The 19,906-nt window shown below is 43.9% G+C and overlaps 1 protein-coding gene across 1 annotated transcript in view; it reads left to right on the forward strand.

Annotated features, from left to right (window-relative positions):
* Positions 1 to 13,370, forward strand: part of CMYA5 (cardiomyopathy associated 5) — a 47,460-nt gene extending 34,090 nt beyond the window's left edge. Inside the window, 5 exon segments of the mRNA XM_009869095.1 lie at positions 1,594 to 1,738; positions 9,614 to 9,747; positions 10,528 to 10,627; positions 11,981 to 12,157; positions 13,118 to 13,370. Coding sequence (XP_009867397.1) covers positions 1,594 to 1,738; positions 9,614 to 9,747; positions 10,528 to 10,627; positions 11,981 to 12,157; positions 13,118 to 13,370 — 809 coding nt within the window.
* Positions 13,371 to 19,906: the final 6,536 nt, after the last annotated feature.

Here is a 19,906-nt window from a genome sequence, read left to right on the forward strand (position 1 = left end):
TGCTCCTGAGCACCATATCTAGACAGCTTTTAAACACATCCAGATTGGCAATTCAACCACTCCTCTGGGCAGCCTCTTCCAGTCTCTGTTAACACTTTCAGTCTGGAAGGTTTTCCTAATGTCTAACCTAAAGCTCCTCTGACGTAACTTGAGGCCATTTCCTCATGTCCTATCAGTTGTAACCTGTGAGGGGAGACCAAAAACCACCTCTCTACAATCTCCTTTCATGAGTGCTTGAATATTGCAAGGAAATAATTTATATATTCTAACTGCAGTTAATTTGTTAACATCTCAGAAACCTAGTAACAACTTTTTCTGGTATGCTGACTCCATCTACTCTTTAGAGAGATAAATTTAAATAAAATGAAAAAAGCTTGATGTCTTGCGACACAGTTTGCACATACATAACTGTAGGTATGTGTGTCAGTTGCTGAATGCAGGTATTAGGGGATTTAGCCATTAATTTTTCATTCTTTAGGAAAAGATGCCCTTAAAAAGAGTCAATACTCAAATATGACCAAAGAGAATTAAGGGATTATTGCTAAGACAGCTATACAGATGTATTACCAGGTGAGAATCTATCCCACAGGTTCATTATTCTGCTGAAAACCTGGATTAGCTGTTTCTGTAGTAAAACTTCAAGTACATCTTAACCTGAGCTGCTGAGTGATTTTAACTAAACCAGGTAATTGATATGTACTTGTGGATGCTTTTATTTCCTTCTCTACTAATAACGAATTATTTTTCTTATAAACAGAATGCATCTGGAATGCCTGTTACAGTTCTTTAAGAAAATTTTGTCATAAAATTGTTCGATTTCTACTTTTGTCTTAGAACTCCTTTTTGGAACTTCATCTCTTTAAGAGCAAAATATCTTTCTATAACTTTTTTTAATTAATAACCTTTCTCTTAAGGATTGGTATTAAAACTTGTTATGAGTGTTTCAGCAATGTCTTCTAAGGTTCATTTACATTGCTATTCCCTGGAAAGGGAAAGACTAAGTGAATACAACTAATCCATTTTCAGCTTACGATGTCAGATGTTCACACAATAGCCTTTGATTACTTGCATTCAGTGCACTATTTTACACTCCATTTTCTGTCTTGCAGTTGGACCTGTAGATCTTAAACTGAGGCTCTAAAAATATAATTAAGGATATAATTAAGCAGAAAGTCAGCATCTCCCTGTCAATTCTGCAGCAGCACACTTTTTTTCTGATGCAGTGCACACAGGGACTGCTGAGGACAGAACTGAGTTGATGCAGGGAGAGCTGTAGGCAGTACTGCCTTGGTTCTCTGCTCCTTGAAGGTTGGCAGAAATTAGGAAAATGTGCTTGAGAAGAGTCACAACAAGCGTTCCAATGATGTTCAGAAATGCACAAATATTCACAGTGACTTTCCCAGAATGTTTTTTTTCCCCCCTATAATACAGCCCCTCTGCCACTGAAATATAAACAAGCAAAAGATCACTACTGAATAGGCAAAACTGACTGTCCTGTGGGGTTTTGGGAAGATAAGCCTTTCCCTCACAGCATCCCTCTCCAGCCCCTGGCTGCCTCCTCACACTATGGCTAATGTGTCCCTGTGTCCCCAGCACCTGCCATCCCTACCATCAAGGCTGAGGACTGCACAGTGTGTTGGGACACAGCCACTGTCCGCTGGTGTGCCACCTCAGCATCGGCCGAGTCCTTCACCCTGGAGTACTGCCGACAGCACTCGCCGGAAGGAGAGGGTCTCAGGTCAGTGCCACCGTTGCAAGAGCCACTCGGTCAGATTAGGCAGCAGCTGATGAACACCCCCCCAGACTGCAGGTCATCACCCAAGGGATTATTCTGCCTTCAACCACGCAAGGAAGATATCTGCTCCTGCGTGCTGAGTAACTTGTAGGATGGACGCTAATCTATGAGATTAGGCTGAGACGTAAAAATACTTCCTTTTTATTCTGCTTAACCGGGCAACCCTTTCCATTTGGGGCTGAAACCCTGGAGGCCTCTCTGCAATCAACCAGAAGTTGCAGGGCAGTGCTGGCTGAGGAAGGGTCACTGTCCTGCAGCAGTCCCAGCCCTGAGCAGGTCAGCGGAGGGCAGCTGAGCTGCATGGGAAGGAGCAGGATGGAGAAGCTTCTCCCAGCTCGCTCTCCGCTTTGTGGTGAACAAGATGGAGCTGGCCTAGGGCGTAGCAAGGGTGATCCGGGTGTTCCAGTAATACTGGTGACACATCTGCACTGTCTGGATGTGCAGGCAGATGCCTTCCAAACCTCAGCTGAGCTCAGCACTGCCCAGCTATTCAGGCATGCCACAGGGGTCAAACAGCAACCCAAAGAGCAGTTTTGAAATAGGGGGTGGTGTCTGCTTATGCCAGACCCTCTCTGGCTTCCCTTGCACTGAGTCTGTGCTGTGTAGAGAGGGCAAGGAGGGACATAGGCACCACGGGGCTGTGGAACCTTGCACTGCATTGAAATGCAGAGAAAGTTATATCATGCTTCCTATATGCTTGTGGATTTGGGGGGGTTGTTTCTTTGTTTGTTTGTTTTCTTGTTTAAAAACAGTAACAACAATATTCCAACAAAATACAGTTACAAGGGTCTGAGAAGCTTTGGAAGATGGGGGGTAGCCTGCTATATGGGACCCTGAAGAAAAGCCTCAGCCCAGTTGAGTTTTTCCTCTTCACCTTCTGGGAAGACTGATAGGGTCTTCACCCAGCGAGCCAGTTCACATCTTCATGGAGATGTGGCAGAAAGGGAGGAGCTTCGTACCCTGCAGGCAAAATTAGTTACACAGACTAAAGCATTCACAGATTTCTAGTAGACAGGTACAACAGTGGTATTGTGCATGCCTTGCTCCTCACAATAATAGGCTAAAAGTTGAAATACAAACCTTTGGCAGGAAGACCTTTTTTCATGCAGGAGCAGCGTGCTGCATTAGTACAAGAAGTCTTGCCCAGCTCTATTGCCTCTCAGAGGGCGGCCATGACCTCCTCATTTTCATACATATTTCATGAGGCCATCAGATCCCCGTCAACGAACAAAAGTTACTCTTGGTCAGGGATAATGTCGCCATTCCCAAAACTTGTGCTGTATGTTTGCCCTCAAGTTTCTTTGCTGTTAACTGGAATTGCCTCTTTTTTCTCAAAATTGAAAGAATTCTGTTTTCTGTAATCCGTGAATGAGGTGTTGATAACACCAAACAGTTTGCTTGTGGTGATAACTGTGGCAAAAAGCTGCCAGAACTGACCCTTTCCCTTTCTCAAGTAACCTTGTGCAAAATCTAACATGTTTATAATTATACTGAGTCACATTTGACTTTTTGGGCTCCCTGTGGGCAGAAGCTGGCCTTTTACTGTGACAAGTGTGAAAAATTCCCGCAGGACAAACCCATGAATTTTCTCAGAATTGCTGTAGTTTAAATTTCTCTCTTTGTAGAAGGACGCTGACCTGTTTTTACAGTGTCAAAGACCATCTTTTATTGCTTATTTTCCCTGAAAGCAATACCCCTCTTTCTTTTTCTTAAAACAACCCTATGAGATTAAACTGAAAAGCTTCTGTAATGGCACAAAATATTTCAGTGATGGAGAATTATTCTTTCAAGATTTCTATTTAATTTTTTTATGTAAAGCCAAGGAAAAAAGAGCCTGCTAGTAGATGGAGCAAACTGCCTGAAATACTCACATCCAGTGTCCCCAAGGTACAAATCAGGACTAGAAATCAATTCCTTATGTAGCTGATCTAGTGGGAAGCTGCCTTCTGGAAGTACCTGTAGGGAGATTAGAGTTCCTGTGTCGGCTACCCGTATCAAGTGGAACAAAACTGTGTCTGTTTGCAGACCTAGCATTTGGCCATGGAAATGCTATAGTCCCTTCTGATTTGCTCTCCTTGAAAGCTTGGAGTTTGTCCTTCCCAGTTTTCCTGAGCAACACTCATCTTGGGGACCAGCCAAATGTGGAGCCCTTTCACAGACGGCCTATGCCTTCCATGCTTGCAGCAGTCCTGAGGCTGAGTGATCTCCCAGTTCCCGGGTGGGAGTTCTCTCCTGTTTGTGCTCCTCAGCAACCCTGCAAGGTTCTCGCAGCTGCTGCTGGGACAACAGTATGAAAGCAAAGGTCAGGGAAAGACATCCAATGGAAGTCCTGGAGAAATGGGCATGGTCCCATCCCACAAAGCTACTTTCATAGATGTTGTTCTGGGAGCACACCCAAGGCAAGGGACAGCACAAAGGTGCAGACAGGGACGAATGCCCCCATCTAACAGCCGGAGACAAGTGTGGAGCCCCTCATCTGGCCCAGCCCTCTGAAGCCTTCAGCATGTCGTAAATCACAGGATGGTTGAGGTTGGAAGGGACCTTTGGAGGTCTTCTGGTCCAACAGTCCTGCTCAAGTAGGGCCACCTAGAGCCAGTTGCCTAGGCAGTTTTTGAATATCTCTGAGGAGGTACTTGGAGCAGTCCTGGAGCAGTCCCTGTTCCCCAGGGAGAGAATTTGAAGCACATCTGGAAATAAATCCTCATTAAAGTTTTCCTTCTAACCATGATAACAAAACCAAACCCCAAAAGATCTATATTTTCCTCTCTGGGTTGTCTGCCCTTGCCAATTTGCCACCTGAAGCATGTAGTTTCATATAAAATTCACAGAATCACAGAATGTTAGGGGTTGGAAGGGACCTCAAAATATCATCTAGTCCGGCCCCCACCTGCCAGAGCAGGATCACCTACAGTAGGTCACACAGGAACGTGTCCAGGCGGGTTTTGAATGTCTTCAGAGAAGGAGACTCCACAACCTCCCTGGGCAGCCTGTGCCAGGGCTCTGTCACCCTCACAGTTTTTCCTAATGTTTTTGTGGAACCTCCTATGTTCCAACTTGAATCCATTGCCCCTTGCCCTGTCATCAGACACTGCTGAAAAGAGCCTGGCACCATCCTTCTGACACTCCCTCTTGACATATGTATAAACATTAATGAGGTCACCCCTCAGTCTCCTCTTCTCCAAGCTGAAGAGACCCAGCTCCTTCAGCCTTTCCTCATCAGGGAGATGTTCCACTCCCTTCATCATCTCTGTGGCTCTGTGCTGGACTCTCTCAAGCAGTTCCCTGTCTCTCTTGAAATGAGGGGCCCAGAACTATTTAAGTCTTCTGCAACAATCAGTCCTTGGCCTTCTGCTGTGGTTTTAAAGATCCTTCCCAGGTTTATTCTTCTTCCATAATCTTTATGAGGCTTTGAAATGTTTCTTTCAGTTTCCAGAGCTCTGCTATTTTCTCGATGTTCAGATTCTTTGTGTTCAGAAGTCAATGGAGCTGTGGGTGGAGAATGGAAAACTGTGAGAAATGTAGTCCAGGGATTAGATGTGTGGGCTGTTCAGATGGAAACCATGTATCAAATCATGAGAAATCTGTAAGACTCAGGGAGGCAAAAATTAGTACGGTACATGGTGAGTTCATAATAGTGGAAGGGACTGAGTGTCATTCTTTATGCCAATGAGAGATCAGCACTGCTAGCAACTAAAATTTTCTGTTTACCTATAGAGTAGGTCTGATGCTGGAAAAAGGACGGCAAGCCTCCCTCCTGTTGCACTTCCCACACGACCAACTTGCCAGCTTAGGAAGCAAGGTGTGGAAAATAGGGAATCTTTCTCTCCTCTGGATGTGCTGGGCTTGCCATCTCAGATAGCAACAAGGACCGCTGTAGTTTGTGCTCTGGTGATCTAACCGCAAAACCAGCCAGTTCTGGGACACAGGAGATGAAAGGAAGCTTGTGGCACAGCTGAGAGCGAACTCAGAGCCAGTTGTTCTTTATTTTTGGGATCAAGAGTTTTTTCTGCTCATGGTGCATCCGTTCTGTGCGCTTCTACATGTATCTTGAGAAACTTGCATATTTTCCACATCAGTGGTACCAGCACAGGTCTGGAGGTGCTGTTTCAGTGGGATCTTGGAGGTGGAAATGACAATTATGGCACAGAGGGCGTTGTGAATCACTGCAAGGCGTGTAATTTACTGAGTTCATGCAATATTAAAAAATATCCTCTAGACGGTGTTTCCTTGAAATAGACAAGGGTGCTGATGAGAGAAACATGCATCAAAACACAGCATCAGATAGCCCTAAAACCAAGGATAGCAAAAATTTAACACACAATTGCTACCATAATATTCCTTGGCATTTTAATGGTGAAGAAACCTGTAACTCCTTTCTGGTCGGCTTTGAAATAGCATGTACTTGAAGTTTGGAGGCTGAGTTCTGAGACTTAAAGATTCCCCTTACAAAGAGAGGGATTAGGTAAAGATAGACAAAATATTCATTTTTAAGTGTTTCTTGAATTTCTATACATTTAATTTTATAACATGATACCAAGACATTGGGAGGACACTGCAAATATAATAGCATTTAGGATAAGGACCAGGATGCCTCATGCTTTGATAATAACATTAGAACATTTTCAATCATCTATGAAGTGGGCAGGTGTATTCAAAGTAGAAAATAGCTAGAACTCTACATGTTGTAGGTGGAATTCTCTTTCTTTCATGACCAAAATGACACAGTTCAATACTTAAAGTGAAGTTGAGGAAGATCTAGATGCCATGCTTGTTACAAGAACTCAGAAATGAAGGAGGCTTCTCCCAACACAGTAAGGAGGCATTTTCTCTTCCCTTCTCCTACGCGTCACTTGTATGCTGTGGGCTAAGCACTAGTCATACCTTCTTCTCATCCTTTCCTTTTTATCACTGATAGCAGGGTCAACTGAAACATGACAAACCACAGTGATTGCTAGAGAGTCCTCAGTATTTACTTTACCCCTTCACCTTATCCTCCAAACAGAAGGAGAGGTGATAGCAATACCTATTTCTTCTTTGCACTGAGCCTCTTGTGAGCTTGAACCTGGCCCAGAGTGTTGCAAATGAAATTCCTTCTTGTTGGCATATTCTGTTTCATTAGATCCAGCAGCGGGACTGTTTTTTAAGCCTTAATCGTAGCTAAATTTGATGAGCTCTTATTCTTAGTCAGCTTAAAGCTGACTAAAATAGATTACAAAGCAGAGAATGCTATTCGAAAATCTGATCACTGTTTTACCAACCAGATCCGCTTAATGTTCGGACTTAGAATTCTGTCTTGCTGTTACAACTGAAAAGAGGCATACTATTATCCTCAAATTTAAACATGCAACTAGATTCTGATTTGAAGAACTTCAGACTTGAAAGGGACTGGGATCTGAGCTTTGGATGACTGACTATATTCTGTAAAATCTCCTGTGAATATCCAAGCAGTGGGATCCAGACTCCAGAATATGAATACACCAGGTCTACTCATTACACCAGAATGTACCTGTCTACTTGGATTTAGAAATGGTTTTGTGTTTTATTAACTAATCATCAGTTAAATAGCACATAGTGAAAAAGAAGATCTCCTAATCTCTTTGAAAGGATACTGATTTACGTGGCATGTTCTAGAAGACAGAAGAAGGATCCATACAGAGGCTGTCAGTGTGTTCAAGACCTGTTGAAGTACATGTTGCCACAAACAGCTTCCAACAAATAGCTCAGCATATCCTGCCTTCATCTCACTTGTAACTGCCAAAACTTCTTCCTGGTGGTCTGTGCTTCAGATTCACATCAAAGGTGTCAGATTAGTGCTTCCAAGAAACAAAGTGGATGACACTTGTCTAGGAAACATGGACAAATTTCTTCAAATCTTAGATGCCCACTTCTTTTTCCCTGTCTCTGCTTCCATCCTAGTTTTCCTTACTGTCACTGGTTTTATATTTACCTCCTTACTCAGTTCCCATCTTGTATTTTTCAACTCATCTTTCCTTTTTCTATTGGTCCCTGTACTCAGACTAGCTTTTTCCCCCTTCAAGTCTGAAAATCTCAGGTTCTTGTCAGACAAGTCAGCAGGTTGCATCTCTTCCCTGAACCCTTCAGTAAGAACTGCGCAGCCTGCCGAATTCCCAGTGCCTTGCTGAAGTGCTCTCCTGGTCAGAGCTTTGGTTAGTCATGGGAATGAAGCAAATAGTGCAATTGGTTATATGTCTGGGCAACCCACTTCTGTTTACTGCATCAGTTTCAGCATTAAGGTGACACATTCCCCAAAGGTGGCATAGCCCTGCACTGATCACACAAGAGACCCAAATGTTCTGAAATTCTTTCAAACTGAAAAAAAAAACCAAAAAAACCCCACAACAAAGAAACACATTACAGAAGAACTCAGTGGCTTTTCTCAGAGCTTTCAATCACCTTTAATGACAGCTGTCAGCACAAAATACCTGCTACAGACTACTAAGGATGATGCACTAGTCTTCCCTCAGGGTGACATTCTCTTAGACATGGAGCTCTGTGTCGTGTTAGCAGGAATTCAGTGTGCGTAGGACTGTGGAATTTCACCTTTACGTGACAAATGCAGCCGAGGCAGGCATGTGAAAAATCCTGATGCATGAGCACTGATTATTCTTCAGATTATACTGCTCTCTGGTGGGACACATATGGAAAAACAGTCACTACAAATAAATAGCAAGGATCTGATCTAACTGCTTGCTTGACTGCCTTACCTCCTCTGGGGCCACGGTAATTAGTGCTGTGAAAGGTAATTTGTTTAATCTAGTTTCACATAAGAGAGATTACCTGCAGGAGGGAAACTGTCCACTCTAAAACCTGAGGTGAAAAGGAAGGTGCCTTGCCTGCTCTCAAAAAGCACATCTCTTGTTTGTGAGTTTAAGCACTTGCTTGAAGATTCCTATAAGCATTTCATGGAGGAAATTATCTATTTTATTCAGATGAATGGTTGTAAACTGCACGCATACAATGCAGTAGGTGTATAATACTGGGCAATAAGAAGGAGAATTAGGAACCAGTGTATGAGAATTTGTTAAGCTGGTCTTGAGAATATAGAAAATAAAATTGGAGTCTTTATAGCCATGCAAGGTACTTTCACTGGGACTTCAAAGCACCTGACAGTAGTGGGTGCTGACTCTCACTTTTTGGCAGTGAGTCGGGGACGTCAGTTTGAGGATGTGAGGGCGGGAGCTTCTGAGACACCACAAAGAGGAGACTTAGTCAAAACAGGCTGCTGTGCAAAAGTTCCCCTGTACTGCCTCACACAAAAGCAGCCTCTTACACTGCACGGCACATTCAGGGAGAGAGAGACAACACGTTGTTGATGAACGATTTGTGAGCAAGGAGTTCACAAGAAGTGAGTGGTTTCTGTGTGGTCTCACATAAGGGTATCCGTTCTTTTGGATCTGGAGCACGTGCCCAGGCAGTACAAACAAGACTTTTCTTAGGAAGCACATGAGACTCTGATTCTGTGCTGCTTGCATTTTATGTGATAACTTATTGTTGCAAAATGAACAGAAATGAGCATTACACTGCACTGAGTGAGAAGGTGGTACAGAAACAAAGGCAAAAATTTATCAGACGAAGTGAGGAGGATCCTTCAGGTAAAATGCTGAAACTCCTACACAACCCTTTTTTTTTTTTTTGTGAAAACGGTGTTTGCCTTTCTAATTTGGAGTTTCTGTATAGTGCCTGTTGTTTCAGTAATCAACAATACTGTTAGGTGGCTTAGCTGTTTGCATAAATTAGTCTTTCCTAGTTTGGATATCTGCATACATTTTCATGTATGAAAATCTTCAAAATTTGCAGATCTTTTGCTGGTATAAAGAGACCTGAACTGAAAGTATCCCTGGAGCCCAATGTGAACTATTTCTTCTACTTGAGGGCTGTCAACCCATTTGGGACAAGTGAACAAAGTGAAGCAGCTCTCATCTCAACTAAAGGTAGATCACCCTTTTTTGATGTTGGAACAATGGGATGGGGGTGCAAAGCAGCCAAAGATAGCATTTTCCTGTGGAAATCGTACATGAACTTTCTCATATAGGAATGAGTAAGTTCTTGATATAAAAGGTACTGTATTTTATCTGCTTAATATTAGTACAATCAGGGACTACACTTGAAGTTTGTACATTTATATCAGTGTAAATCTGATGTGACTTCAGAAGCAAAAGTATTAAATTCTGTCTGAGATTTGTAATAACTAAATATTCTTCAAAGATCTCAGTTTGAGTTTGGCAGAGTACATTCTGATAAAAGATGCAATAACCTTAAAAAAAGCTTCTCACAATTAAAACTTCTGGATTTTGGGTTTCAGAGATGAGGAAGCATGCAGAGCAATTTTAAAATGTAATAGAAATAATGGATTTAAACTTAAAGGTTTCCTGATAAAAAAAGTTTAGTTATGTACAGTTCTTCCAAACCAGCCTCAAAATTCAAATTTGCTATTTTAAAAAAGCAATTGATTGAAAACTGTTCAACCTTCTCAAAGACTGAGGACTTCTTTATCACCTAGCTACATTTTTGGATATTAGACTGCCACCCCATTGGACATAGCTTGGAAGATCCCTTGCATTTGCATTCAATTTTCTGTCACTCATACCTGCCAGCAGACACAGCTCTGTCCATCTAAGGTGGTAGTAATTGTTGCTTAACATTTTGATTCACTTCACGTTAACATTGCCAGCCTCTCAGAACTGGTGTTTCTTTGTCATGAATTGTACTAGGAACTCGATTTCGCCTGCTTAGTGACACAGCCCATCCTGCTTTGCAAATCTCCTCCAATGCAACTGTGATCTGCCTTCCCAAGAAAAACAAATTCACTGGGTGAGTAGCAGCATGACAAACATGACCACCCTGCGGAGTTCAGGATGAGTCCCTCACTCTTACTTCCGCCTCTGTGTAACTTTCACATGGCACTAGCTAAATTTGTAGAACAGAATCCTCTCAGCCATGCAGCCCCTGTACTTTGTGTGATTGACCCTCCTTTCAAGCATTGCAGTATCTCAGTAAAGCCAGTAACATCATTGATGTAAGTTGTGGGAAGAGCTCAGTGGTGCACTGAGGAAGCACCAGAGCCAAAGGCAGTGGTACCTGCTGGGACCACTAGGTTTGCCTCAGTCTATGGTCACTGCTTAATTCTTCAGAGCACTTCAGTCTCAGAGCAATTTGTTTCTACCGCAAGAAGGCCAGATTTGTAGGCTTATTTTTTAATATATTGTGGCTAGAAGTAATCCATATTTCATACTTTGCTCCTTTACTGAGGGCACTCTTGGTAATGTTCTCCAAAGCATCTGTGGCCTTGGAGAACTAGGTAATGTTCCTGGGATGTGTTTAGAATGGTTGTACCAGGCTAGGTCCATCCATTGCAAACATGATTTATTTTTTTTTTTTCATACTAATATAAATCCCAACACAAGCACAGGCCCACTTCTATAAGTTGTGCCAAACTGATATGGCTTCTTAAAAGCCATATCTTCAAAGGAAATGAGATATTACTTGTTTAAATACTTTTATTTACTGTCAGAGCTGAACACACAAAAGATGTTTATCACAGTATCTACTTAAGGCAGCCATACTTTCTCATCTGAACAAACTTAAATTTCATACAGAATCACAGAATGTTAGGGGTTGGAAGAGACCTCAAAAGATCGCCTAGTCCAGCCCCCCTGCCAGAGCAGGATCACCTACAGTAGATTGCGCAGGAACGCATCCAGACGGGGTTTGAATGTCTCCAGAGAAAGAGACTCCACAAGCTCCCTGGGCAGCCTGTGCCAGTGCTCTGTCACTCTCACAGGGAAAAAGTCTTTCCTCATGTTTTTGCTGAACTTCCTATGCTCCAACTTGCACCCATTGCCTCTTGTCCTAAATTTGAAGTCCATATTTTGTCTCCAAAGTCACCTTTTCCACCTTTTGCTAAATTCAGATAATTTAGGGTAAAGTTTTATGGTTTCTCTCCTTAAGATGAGTCCATCTCAATCAAAGATGAAATTACTCTCAGTAACAACATTCAAATCTTTGATAAAGTCCTACAGTTAGAAGAATGGAGTGCAATCCCCTAGTAATTTTAGACACTACTTCATGGCATGACTGTAAGAAATATCACAGTATGGTTGGTCTTTGAGTGTACCGTATGTAATATTGTGCACGCACTTTATTGTACATCTCTTCCATGAACAGGTTTCCTTCAGTCCTGGGTGAACTGCTGCCTGCTCGGGGACATCATTACTGGGAAATCATTGTCTCTGCCTGCAGAAACTACAGGATTGGGATTTGCTATGAGGGAATAACACAGAGCCGTGTCCTGGGGCTGAGTGATACCTCCTGGTGCATGCGATGCTGTCCTACACAAACCAGGTAAAGTTGAGTCAGTCTGGTTGCTTGGGAAGTTAGTTGTTCTTCACATAAATAAAGCTGGCCAGCTTTAAGGAGCATGAGAGCAGAAAGGATACACCTACTTTCTTTCCACAAATTTGAGTAATAAGAAAAGGACTACTACAGAAAAGCTTTAGACCTCTTCTTAATTAAAAAAAATATAAAGCACCCTAAAAATAAGAAATAATAAAAAATCTCAAACAGATTTGTTTACTACCCTTCACACAGAGAGTGCATAAAACTTAAAAACTAACTTGCCACTGCTTTGGCTTTCTGGGCTTATACCCTGAACCACTTCAAAAAATTCAAGCATATGTATTTATTTCCATAAATGCAGTCTTTTTAGAATCTATTTCCATCTGCAGATGTCAAGTATCCATAGGGAATGTCTTCTCCTGCCTTGTCCTTCACAGCAATAAGCACCCACCTGCAACTATGGCAAGACTGCAGGGTACTGAGGTTGTTTTCAGCAGGCTGGTGCTGGGCTGCTTGGAGATTTGTAAGGCATTACCCTGTTAATGGTGTAAAGGTGCTCTTGATCTAAACAAGCGTGATTCCTCACATGTGGGAAATCATATAGGTGGATGACCATAAATAGGTAGATGAAACATCGGATATGGAGAGGGTTTTGCCAAAGCACAGTTCGGGTTTATATACCCACATAGATATGTAATAAGAAAAAAACCAGACTAATATGATTATATCAAGTCTGATTTTATCCTGAGAGTCCAAAGATGCCCAGTGGAAGGGCTCATCAGCGTGCCATGCAGGGCTTTGGAGCACTGCCACATCCTCTTTGCTTACGTACTGAGCAAAATGCTATTACCACATGATGTGCTGCTACATGCAGCCACCTGTTAATATGTGGGAATTAAGTCATAGGTTATTTCTCGTAAATCATCATGAGGAGACTCACTGTATTCTGGTTTCCATTTCCTGCAGCTTTCTTTACAGATTTCTTCACACTGGTGCAATGAGCGATGTCCATGTGACAGGACAGCTGGCCAGGATTGGCATCCTGTTGGATTACAGTGGTGGCAGACTGTTGTTCTTCAATGCAGAGAGAGGACTGGTGCTGTTTGCTATCAGGCACAAATTCACTGATGCTGCTCACCCGGCCTTTGTCCTGGAGAAGGCTGGAGCACTTACCCTGCACACAGGCATGGAGCTGCCAGAGTTTGTGAAGCACAGCTAATCCCCTACTTCATACCCTCAGGAAAACTGACAATTAAATCATCAGTGGGCAAGGAGGGAAAGGGGGGCATCGGGTAGGGATGTCTAGTCTTCCCCAATGAATGCCACACACACAGCTCACCCCTACATCATCAGTACCTGTAGTTAGTGCTCAGCTGCGTAAATCACCTTGAGCCTGGAGAGAAAATCGACTCCTTCAGATCGAGCATGCATCTAGTTATATACACAAAAGGGGATAGTTATATACTTTTAAGGGGATAAAAAAAGTTTTGTTGGATATGAACATCAAGAGGGGGGGAAATGTACTTTCCCTGTGAAAATAATAACAGTGCTAGCTATCTTTTTAAAGTTAATTATAAACCTGTGTATAAAATAAATGCATCTCTCACTGCAATACATGAAAGCCATCATTTCATAATTTACCAGGACAGTTGGAACCTGAATCCAAGATTATATGTTTGAAAAATGGGCGAACATTTCAACAACTGAACCATTCCGCAGGTTAATACGTCTCGTGTTATTGTTTGCCAACTCTTTTTTCTAAATGTGCAAATGAAGAAAACTGGAAACTCAGAAATCTGTGTGTTTCCAAAACGAGTCCCAGACTAGTTTTCGTATCAGTCATGTAAAGTTTGAGTATGCAACGCCTACCTACCCTGCTCACTGCAGACTAACAGACAGCCACCTGACTGTGTCTGTAAATATCTGTGCCTGTAAATAGGTACTCATGAAACACATGTATGAAGAAACTTGATAGTAGTGGTAAAAGTCTTCCCTATGTTTTTCATCCTTGATTTATTGGCTAGGTGGTTCTGATATGAAGGGAAGGTTGCCAAATGGGACCTTAGTGAAGAGTCAAATTGCCAGCAAGTTTCTTGTGGATCACTCTTTTTCAATCGCTGCTTTTTATCTTTGCGCTTACCAGTTTGATGGTCCTAATTCCAGGCTTGTGGACATTTTCCTGCATCCGTCCTGCTCCCTCTTCTTATCGACGCTGGCACCAGTATCATACCAGCAAGGTGTTTCAGGGCCAACAAAACAGGCAAGATAAAAATGGCTGGTGCCAGCAAAGGAATAGGATGCTCATTTTCCCCTTTGGCTTTTTCAGACTCTTTTTACAAACACTTCACTCACTGGCGGTATCGCTGTCTTCTCACCACTGAACACACAAGTGCCAGTGGTACCAAACCCCAGTGAATGCTGGGGGGAAATTAGTCTTAGCACATACAGACAATGCTCTTCATACTGTGTGCCTGTTCTGGAGATTTCTGCCAGAGAGGATTAGACTGCCAGACTCACTTCTGAGGTCAGCTTGAAGGGCTGTACTCTCCAAAGCAGGTTTCAAGACTCTAATGGAGAGTGTTTGCTTCTGAAGAGAGGGCTTAAATGAGTTACAGGGAGGCTTCTGCTTTTTATGCTCAGAGGAGGTGCTTGCTGCTGCTGTTTTGTTTATGATTTAACACCACCAAGGCATGTGCTTGCTCCTTTAGCCTGCTGTATGCTTTGTGTCCCAGAGAAGCCATGCTCCACACTGTCATAGCACGCTCGGGCAGGGTGGTTGAGGCAAGATAAACAAGATCCTGTGACCATTTATTTTAAGCTAGAGCTCTTTTTGGCATTTCAATTAAAGAGTGCCAGTTCTGAGTTCCAGACGGGGAGAGGCGGGAATGATAAAGCAAGGTAGTGCCCTGTTGGCTTAAACAAATGTTTTGTAGAGGTGTGAAGGATGGTGAGAAAAAGGTCCAGGATTAACTGGGAAAGAAAGACAGAAAGGGTATTGAAGGTAACATTATCATAAAGGCTGAGGAGGAGGGGCAGGAGGTAGGCTGGAAACTCACAAAAAGCAGATGGTAATAAACTAAGAGGTAGGTCAGTGGTGTTGACAAGATGCATCCCCCAAGCTCCCACAGCCAGTGAGCTCACTGCAAGTCTGTCAGCAGAGCTTAATGTTGGGCTTGGAACTAAACCCAGCACTGCGGCAATTTTACCTGTGCTCCGCTCACCCTGGTCAATGCTGTCCCGAATGTGGGATTGCTTCACGGAAATCAATGTGATGTACTGCCAAGGGAACGGCCAGTGAGGAGGAGACAAAAATGACATGAAATTGTTTGAGTAGCTTTTCCAATGTAGGCAAGAAGCAATTGCACTCTCAAAGGCAACTTCATATTAGTAAAGAGCAGTTCTAATATCAAAAGTGAAAGCCTTGTCTGTTGCCACATGTTAGGGATGTCATTTTGGATGACCTGCACAACTAGAGTGCTGCATTGGGTGGCTACAAGCTCTTCAGAAGGGATAGGCAAGAAAGGAGAGGTAATGGGGTAGTTCTGTATGTTAGAGAGTGTTTTGATCGTCCAGAGATTTATGATGGTGATGATAAGGTCAAGTGCCTATGGGTAAGAGTCAGGAGGAAATCATTGTAGGAGCTTGTTGTAGACTGCTTAATCAGGACAAAGAGGCAGATGAAATATTCTATAAGCAGCTTGGAGAAATCACACAGTCACTAACACCTGTTATCATGCAGGGCCTCAACTTACTAGATGTCTGCTGGAAATACAACAGAATACAGGAGAAGAAACAGTCCAGGACATTTCTGGAGTGTGTGGAAGATACTTTCTGAGGGAGCTGATGAGGGAGATAGCTAGAGCAGGTGCCCTTCTGGATCTGCTTTTTGTCAAGAGAGAAGGACTTGTGGGTGATGTGGAGGCTGTCTTGGGCACAGTGATCACAAATTGATAGAGTTCTGAATTCTCAGAGTAAGAAGAGGAGGCAGCAGAGCTACCATCTTAGAATTCTGGAAGGCAGACTTTGGCCTGTTTAAGAATCTGGTTGACAGAGTCCCTTGGGAGGCTGTCCTGAGGGGCAAAGGAGTCCCAGAAGGCTGGACATTCTTCAGGAAAGAAATATTAAAGGCACAGGATCAGACTGTTCCCATGTGCTGAAAGATGAGCTGGTGGGAAAGAAGGCTGGCCTGGCTGAACAGACAGCTTTGGCTGGGACTCAGGAAAAAAAGGAGTGTTTATAACCTTTGGAAGAAGGGGCAGGCGACTCTGGAGGGCTACAAGGATGTCGTGAGTTTATGCAGGGAGAAAATGAAAAGGGCCAAACCCTAATGAAAAATTAGTTCTACTGCTTCTGTAAAAGGCAATAAAAATGTTGCTATAACTATATTAACAATGAAAAGAGGGATAAAGGGGCATCTCCATCCTTCACTGAATGCAGGGGGAAACATAGTGACAAAGCATGAGGGAAAGACTGAGGTACTTAACACCTTTTTTACCTCAGTCTTTAATAATAAGACCAGTTGTTCTCTAGGTACCCAGGCCGCTGAGCTGGAAAACATAGATTAAGAGGAGAATGAAGCCCTCATAATCCAAATGAAAATGTTCAGTAACCTGCTCATCCACTTAAACACACAAGCCTCTGGGGCCTGATGGGATCCACCCAAGAGTACTGAGGGAACTGGCAGAAATGCTCATCAAGCCGCTTCATTTACCACCAGTCCTGGCTGACTAGGGAGGTCCCCGTGGACTGGAGGTGAGTAACTATGATGCCTGTCTAGAGGAAGGGACAGAATGAGGATCTGGGAAACCACAGGCCTGTCAGTCTCACCTTGGTGCTGGGGCAGGTCATAGAGCATGTTGTCTTAGGTGACATCACACAGCATGTATAGGACAACCAGGTGACTGGGCCTAGCCAGTATGCATTTATGAAAAGCATGTCCTGCTTGATAAGCTGAATCTATTATGATGAGGTGACCCACTTAGTGGAGGAGGGAAAGGCTGTGGACATTGTTTACCTGGACTTCAGTAAAGCCTTTGACACCAGTTCACATAGCATTCTTCTGGTAAAACTGGATGCTCATGGACTGGACTGACACACACTTCACTAGGTCAAACACTGGCTGGATGGCTGGCCCAAAAGAGTGGCAACGAATGAAGTTAAATCCAGTTGGTGGCCAGTCACAAGTGGTGTTCCCCAGGGCTCAGGATTGGGGCCAATTCCGTTTAAGATGTTTGTCAATCATCTGCATGAGGGGATTGAGTGCACCCCCAGCAAGATCATGGACAACATGAAGCTGGACTGTTGATCTGCTGGAGGGTAGGGAGGCACTATAGGGGGATCTGGACAGGCTGGATCCATGGACTGAGGCCAATTGTATGAGGTTCAACAAGGCCAAGTGCCAGGTCCTGCACTTGAGTCACAACAACCCCAGGCAGCCTGGGCTTGGGCTTGGGGAGGAGTGGCTGGAAAGCTGCCCTGTGGAATAGGACCTGGGGATGTTGATGGACAGCCGGCTGAATACAAGCCAGCAAAGGAGTTCATCGGTAATTTCAGGTTTGTTTTAATCCTGGAAGTAAAAGGTGATGCCTAACACTGTAAGTATTGTTAATAAATATTTGGACTGATCTGAAACACATTGCACTGGAAGGAATGACTTCTACTCACTTCAGCAGGTTTTACATTAGGCTTATAACCCTTGTGCACTGAGATGCAAACAGAGGCCTGACTGTAAGAAGAGAAATATTAATTTCTTCTGTCAAAACAGTGCTGAACTGGAATATTACTAGTATCAGTACCATTGATGCACAAAGCTTGCTTAGGTCTTTCTGCTCCAAAGAGAGCTTAATTCTTCTGTGCAATGTCAGGGGGAGGAACTTGGCAATGCATCTGGAAAACGCAACGTGCATGGTGTGCGTGTGTGCATGCACAGCTTTTCTCTTGTGCTAGCTCTTTTTAAAAATTGAAATACCACTGCAGCATAACTGCTTGTACCGAAAATGTTCCAGTTATGCCTTGCTTTATAAATAGGTAAATTAATCCTCCACACGTTACTATTGTGGAACTTAACTGCATGTTATCACTAAGCCTGTTGTAAGACATAGACCCAGTATGGCACAGTACTCTGATACTGACTATGATATACATGTGAAATATGATTTCTACTAGCACTGCAGAGTTTTGAATAGGTGTATGAAGATGGATTTAAGAAAAAAAGGAAATTCTGAACCATCCTCATTTTAATTGAGTTTGTGTGGCAAGGTTTTGGGAGTACAGAGTCCACACGGGTGGCTCCTGTGAGAAGCTGCTGAACGTTTTCCCTACGTACAATAGAGCCAATGCCAGCCAGCTCCAAGACAGACCTGCTGTGAGCCAGGGCCAAGCCCATCAGCAATGGTGGTAATGCCTCTGCGATAACATATTTAAGAGGAGGGGGGAAAAATGTTACCACAGAATTGCAGCCAGAGAGGAGAGTGAGAATGCGTGTGATAAACAGCTCTGCAGACACCAGGGAGAGTGAAGAAGGAAGAGATGCTCCAGATGCTGGAGCAGAGATTCCCCTGGAGGTGTTTTGACCCTGGCCAGCAGTCAGGTGCTCACACAGCTGCTCCATCACCCCCACTTCTCTGCCAGACAGGGGAAGAAAATATATCAAAGGGTCCATGGTTTGAGATAAGGACAGGGAGATAACACGCATCTACTGTCCAGGGCAAAACAGACTTAATTTGAGGAAAATTAGTTAAATTTACTAAAGAACAAATCAGAGAAGAATAGTGAGAAATAAAAACAGATCTTAAAAAAAAACCACCTTCCCCCAATCCCTCCCTTCTTTTCAGGCTTAACTTCAATCCCAATTTTTCCACCTTCTCCTCTGAGCAGTGCAGGGAGACAGGGAATGGGGCTGAGGTCCAATGTCATTTCCACCACTTGTTCTTTCTCCAGGGGAGGACTCCTCACTCCTCCACTGAGCCACTGAGGGTTCTCTCTCAAGGGAGACAATCTTCACACTCTTTTCTCCAGTGTGAGTCCTCTGTTTTACATAAACAGCCCCAACATGAGTCTCTCTCCATGGGGTGCAGTCCTTCAGGGTAAACTGCTCCAGCTCAAGTCTCCCACAGCATTGCAAAAGCCCTATCAGCCAGCCTGCTCCAGTGTGGGCTTCTCTCTCTCCACGGGCTACAGGCTCTGGCAGCAGCTGGCCCTGCGCGGGCTTCCCATGGGGTCACAGCCCCCTTCAGGCACCCACCTGCTCCAGGGTGGGGTCCTCCACGGGCTGCAGCTGGACATCTACACCCTGTCACAGCCATGGGCTGCAGGGGACAGCCTGCTTCGCCATGGTCCTCACCACGGCCTGAGAGGACTCTCTGCTCGAGCGCCTGGAGCACGTCCCCCTCCCCTTCTCCACTGACCTTGGTGTCTTCACATATTCTCACTCCTCTGCCTCTCTGCCACTTGTTGTGTGGCACAGTTCTTTTTTCCCCCTGATTCTTAAATATGTTTTCACAGAGGTGTTCCTGTCCTTGGCCAGCGGCAGGTCCGTCTTTGGAGCTTGTAGCAACTCCTTGCAGAAGCCACCCTGACAAGACCAGAGAACTTTTCCAGGTGTTTAACAGCTGGAGCCCTGGAACTTAGTTCACCTCTCTCCTGAAGTTGCTGGTGCTCACGGGGTGCTATGGCAACCGTAAGGCGCAAAAAGTCTATGGCGAGAGGAGCCAGTCTGAAACCACTGCACGCTGGGATGGGGGCATGGAGCTCTAG

This window comes from Apaloderma vittatum, unplaced genomic scaffold (genome assembly GCF_000703405.1).
Source record: "Apaloderma vittatum isolate BGI_N311 unplaced genomic scaffold, ASM70340v1 scaffold5275, whole genome shotgun sequence".
In the NCBI taxonomy this organism is placed as follows: domain Eukaryota; kingdom Metazoa; phylum Chordata; class Aves; order Trogoniformes; family Trogonidae; genus Apaloderma; species Apaloderma vittatum.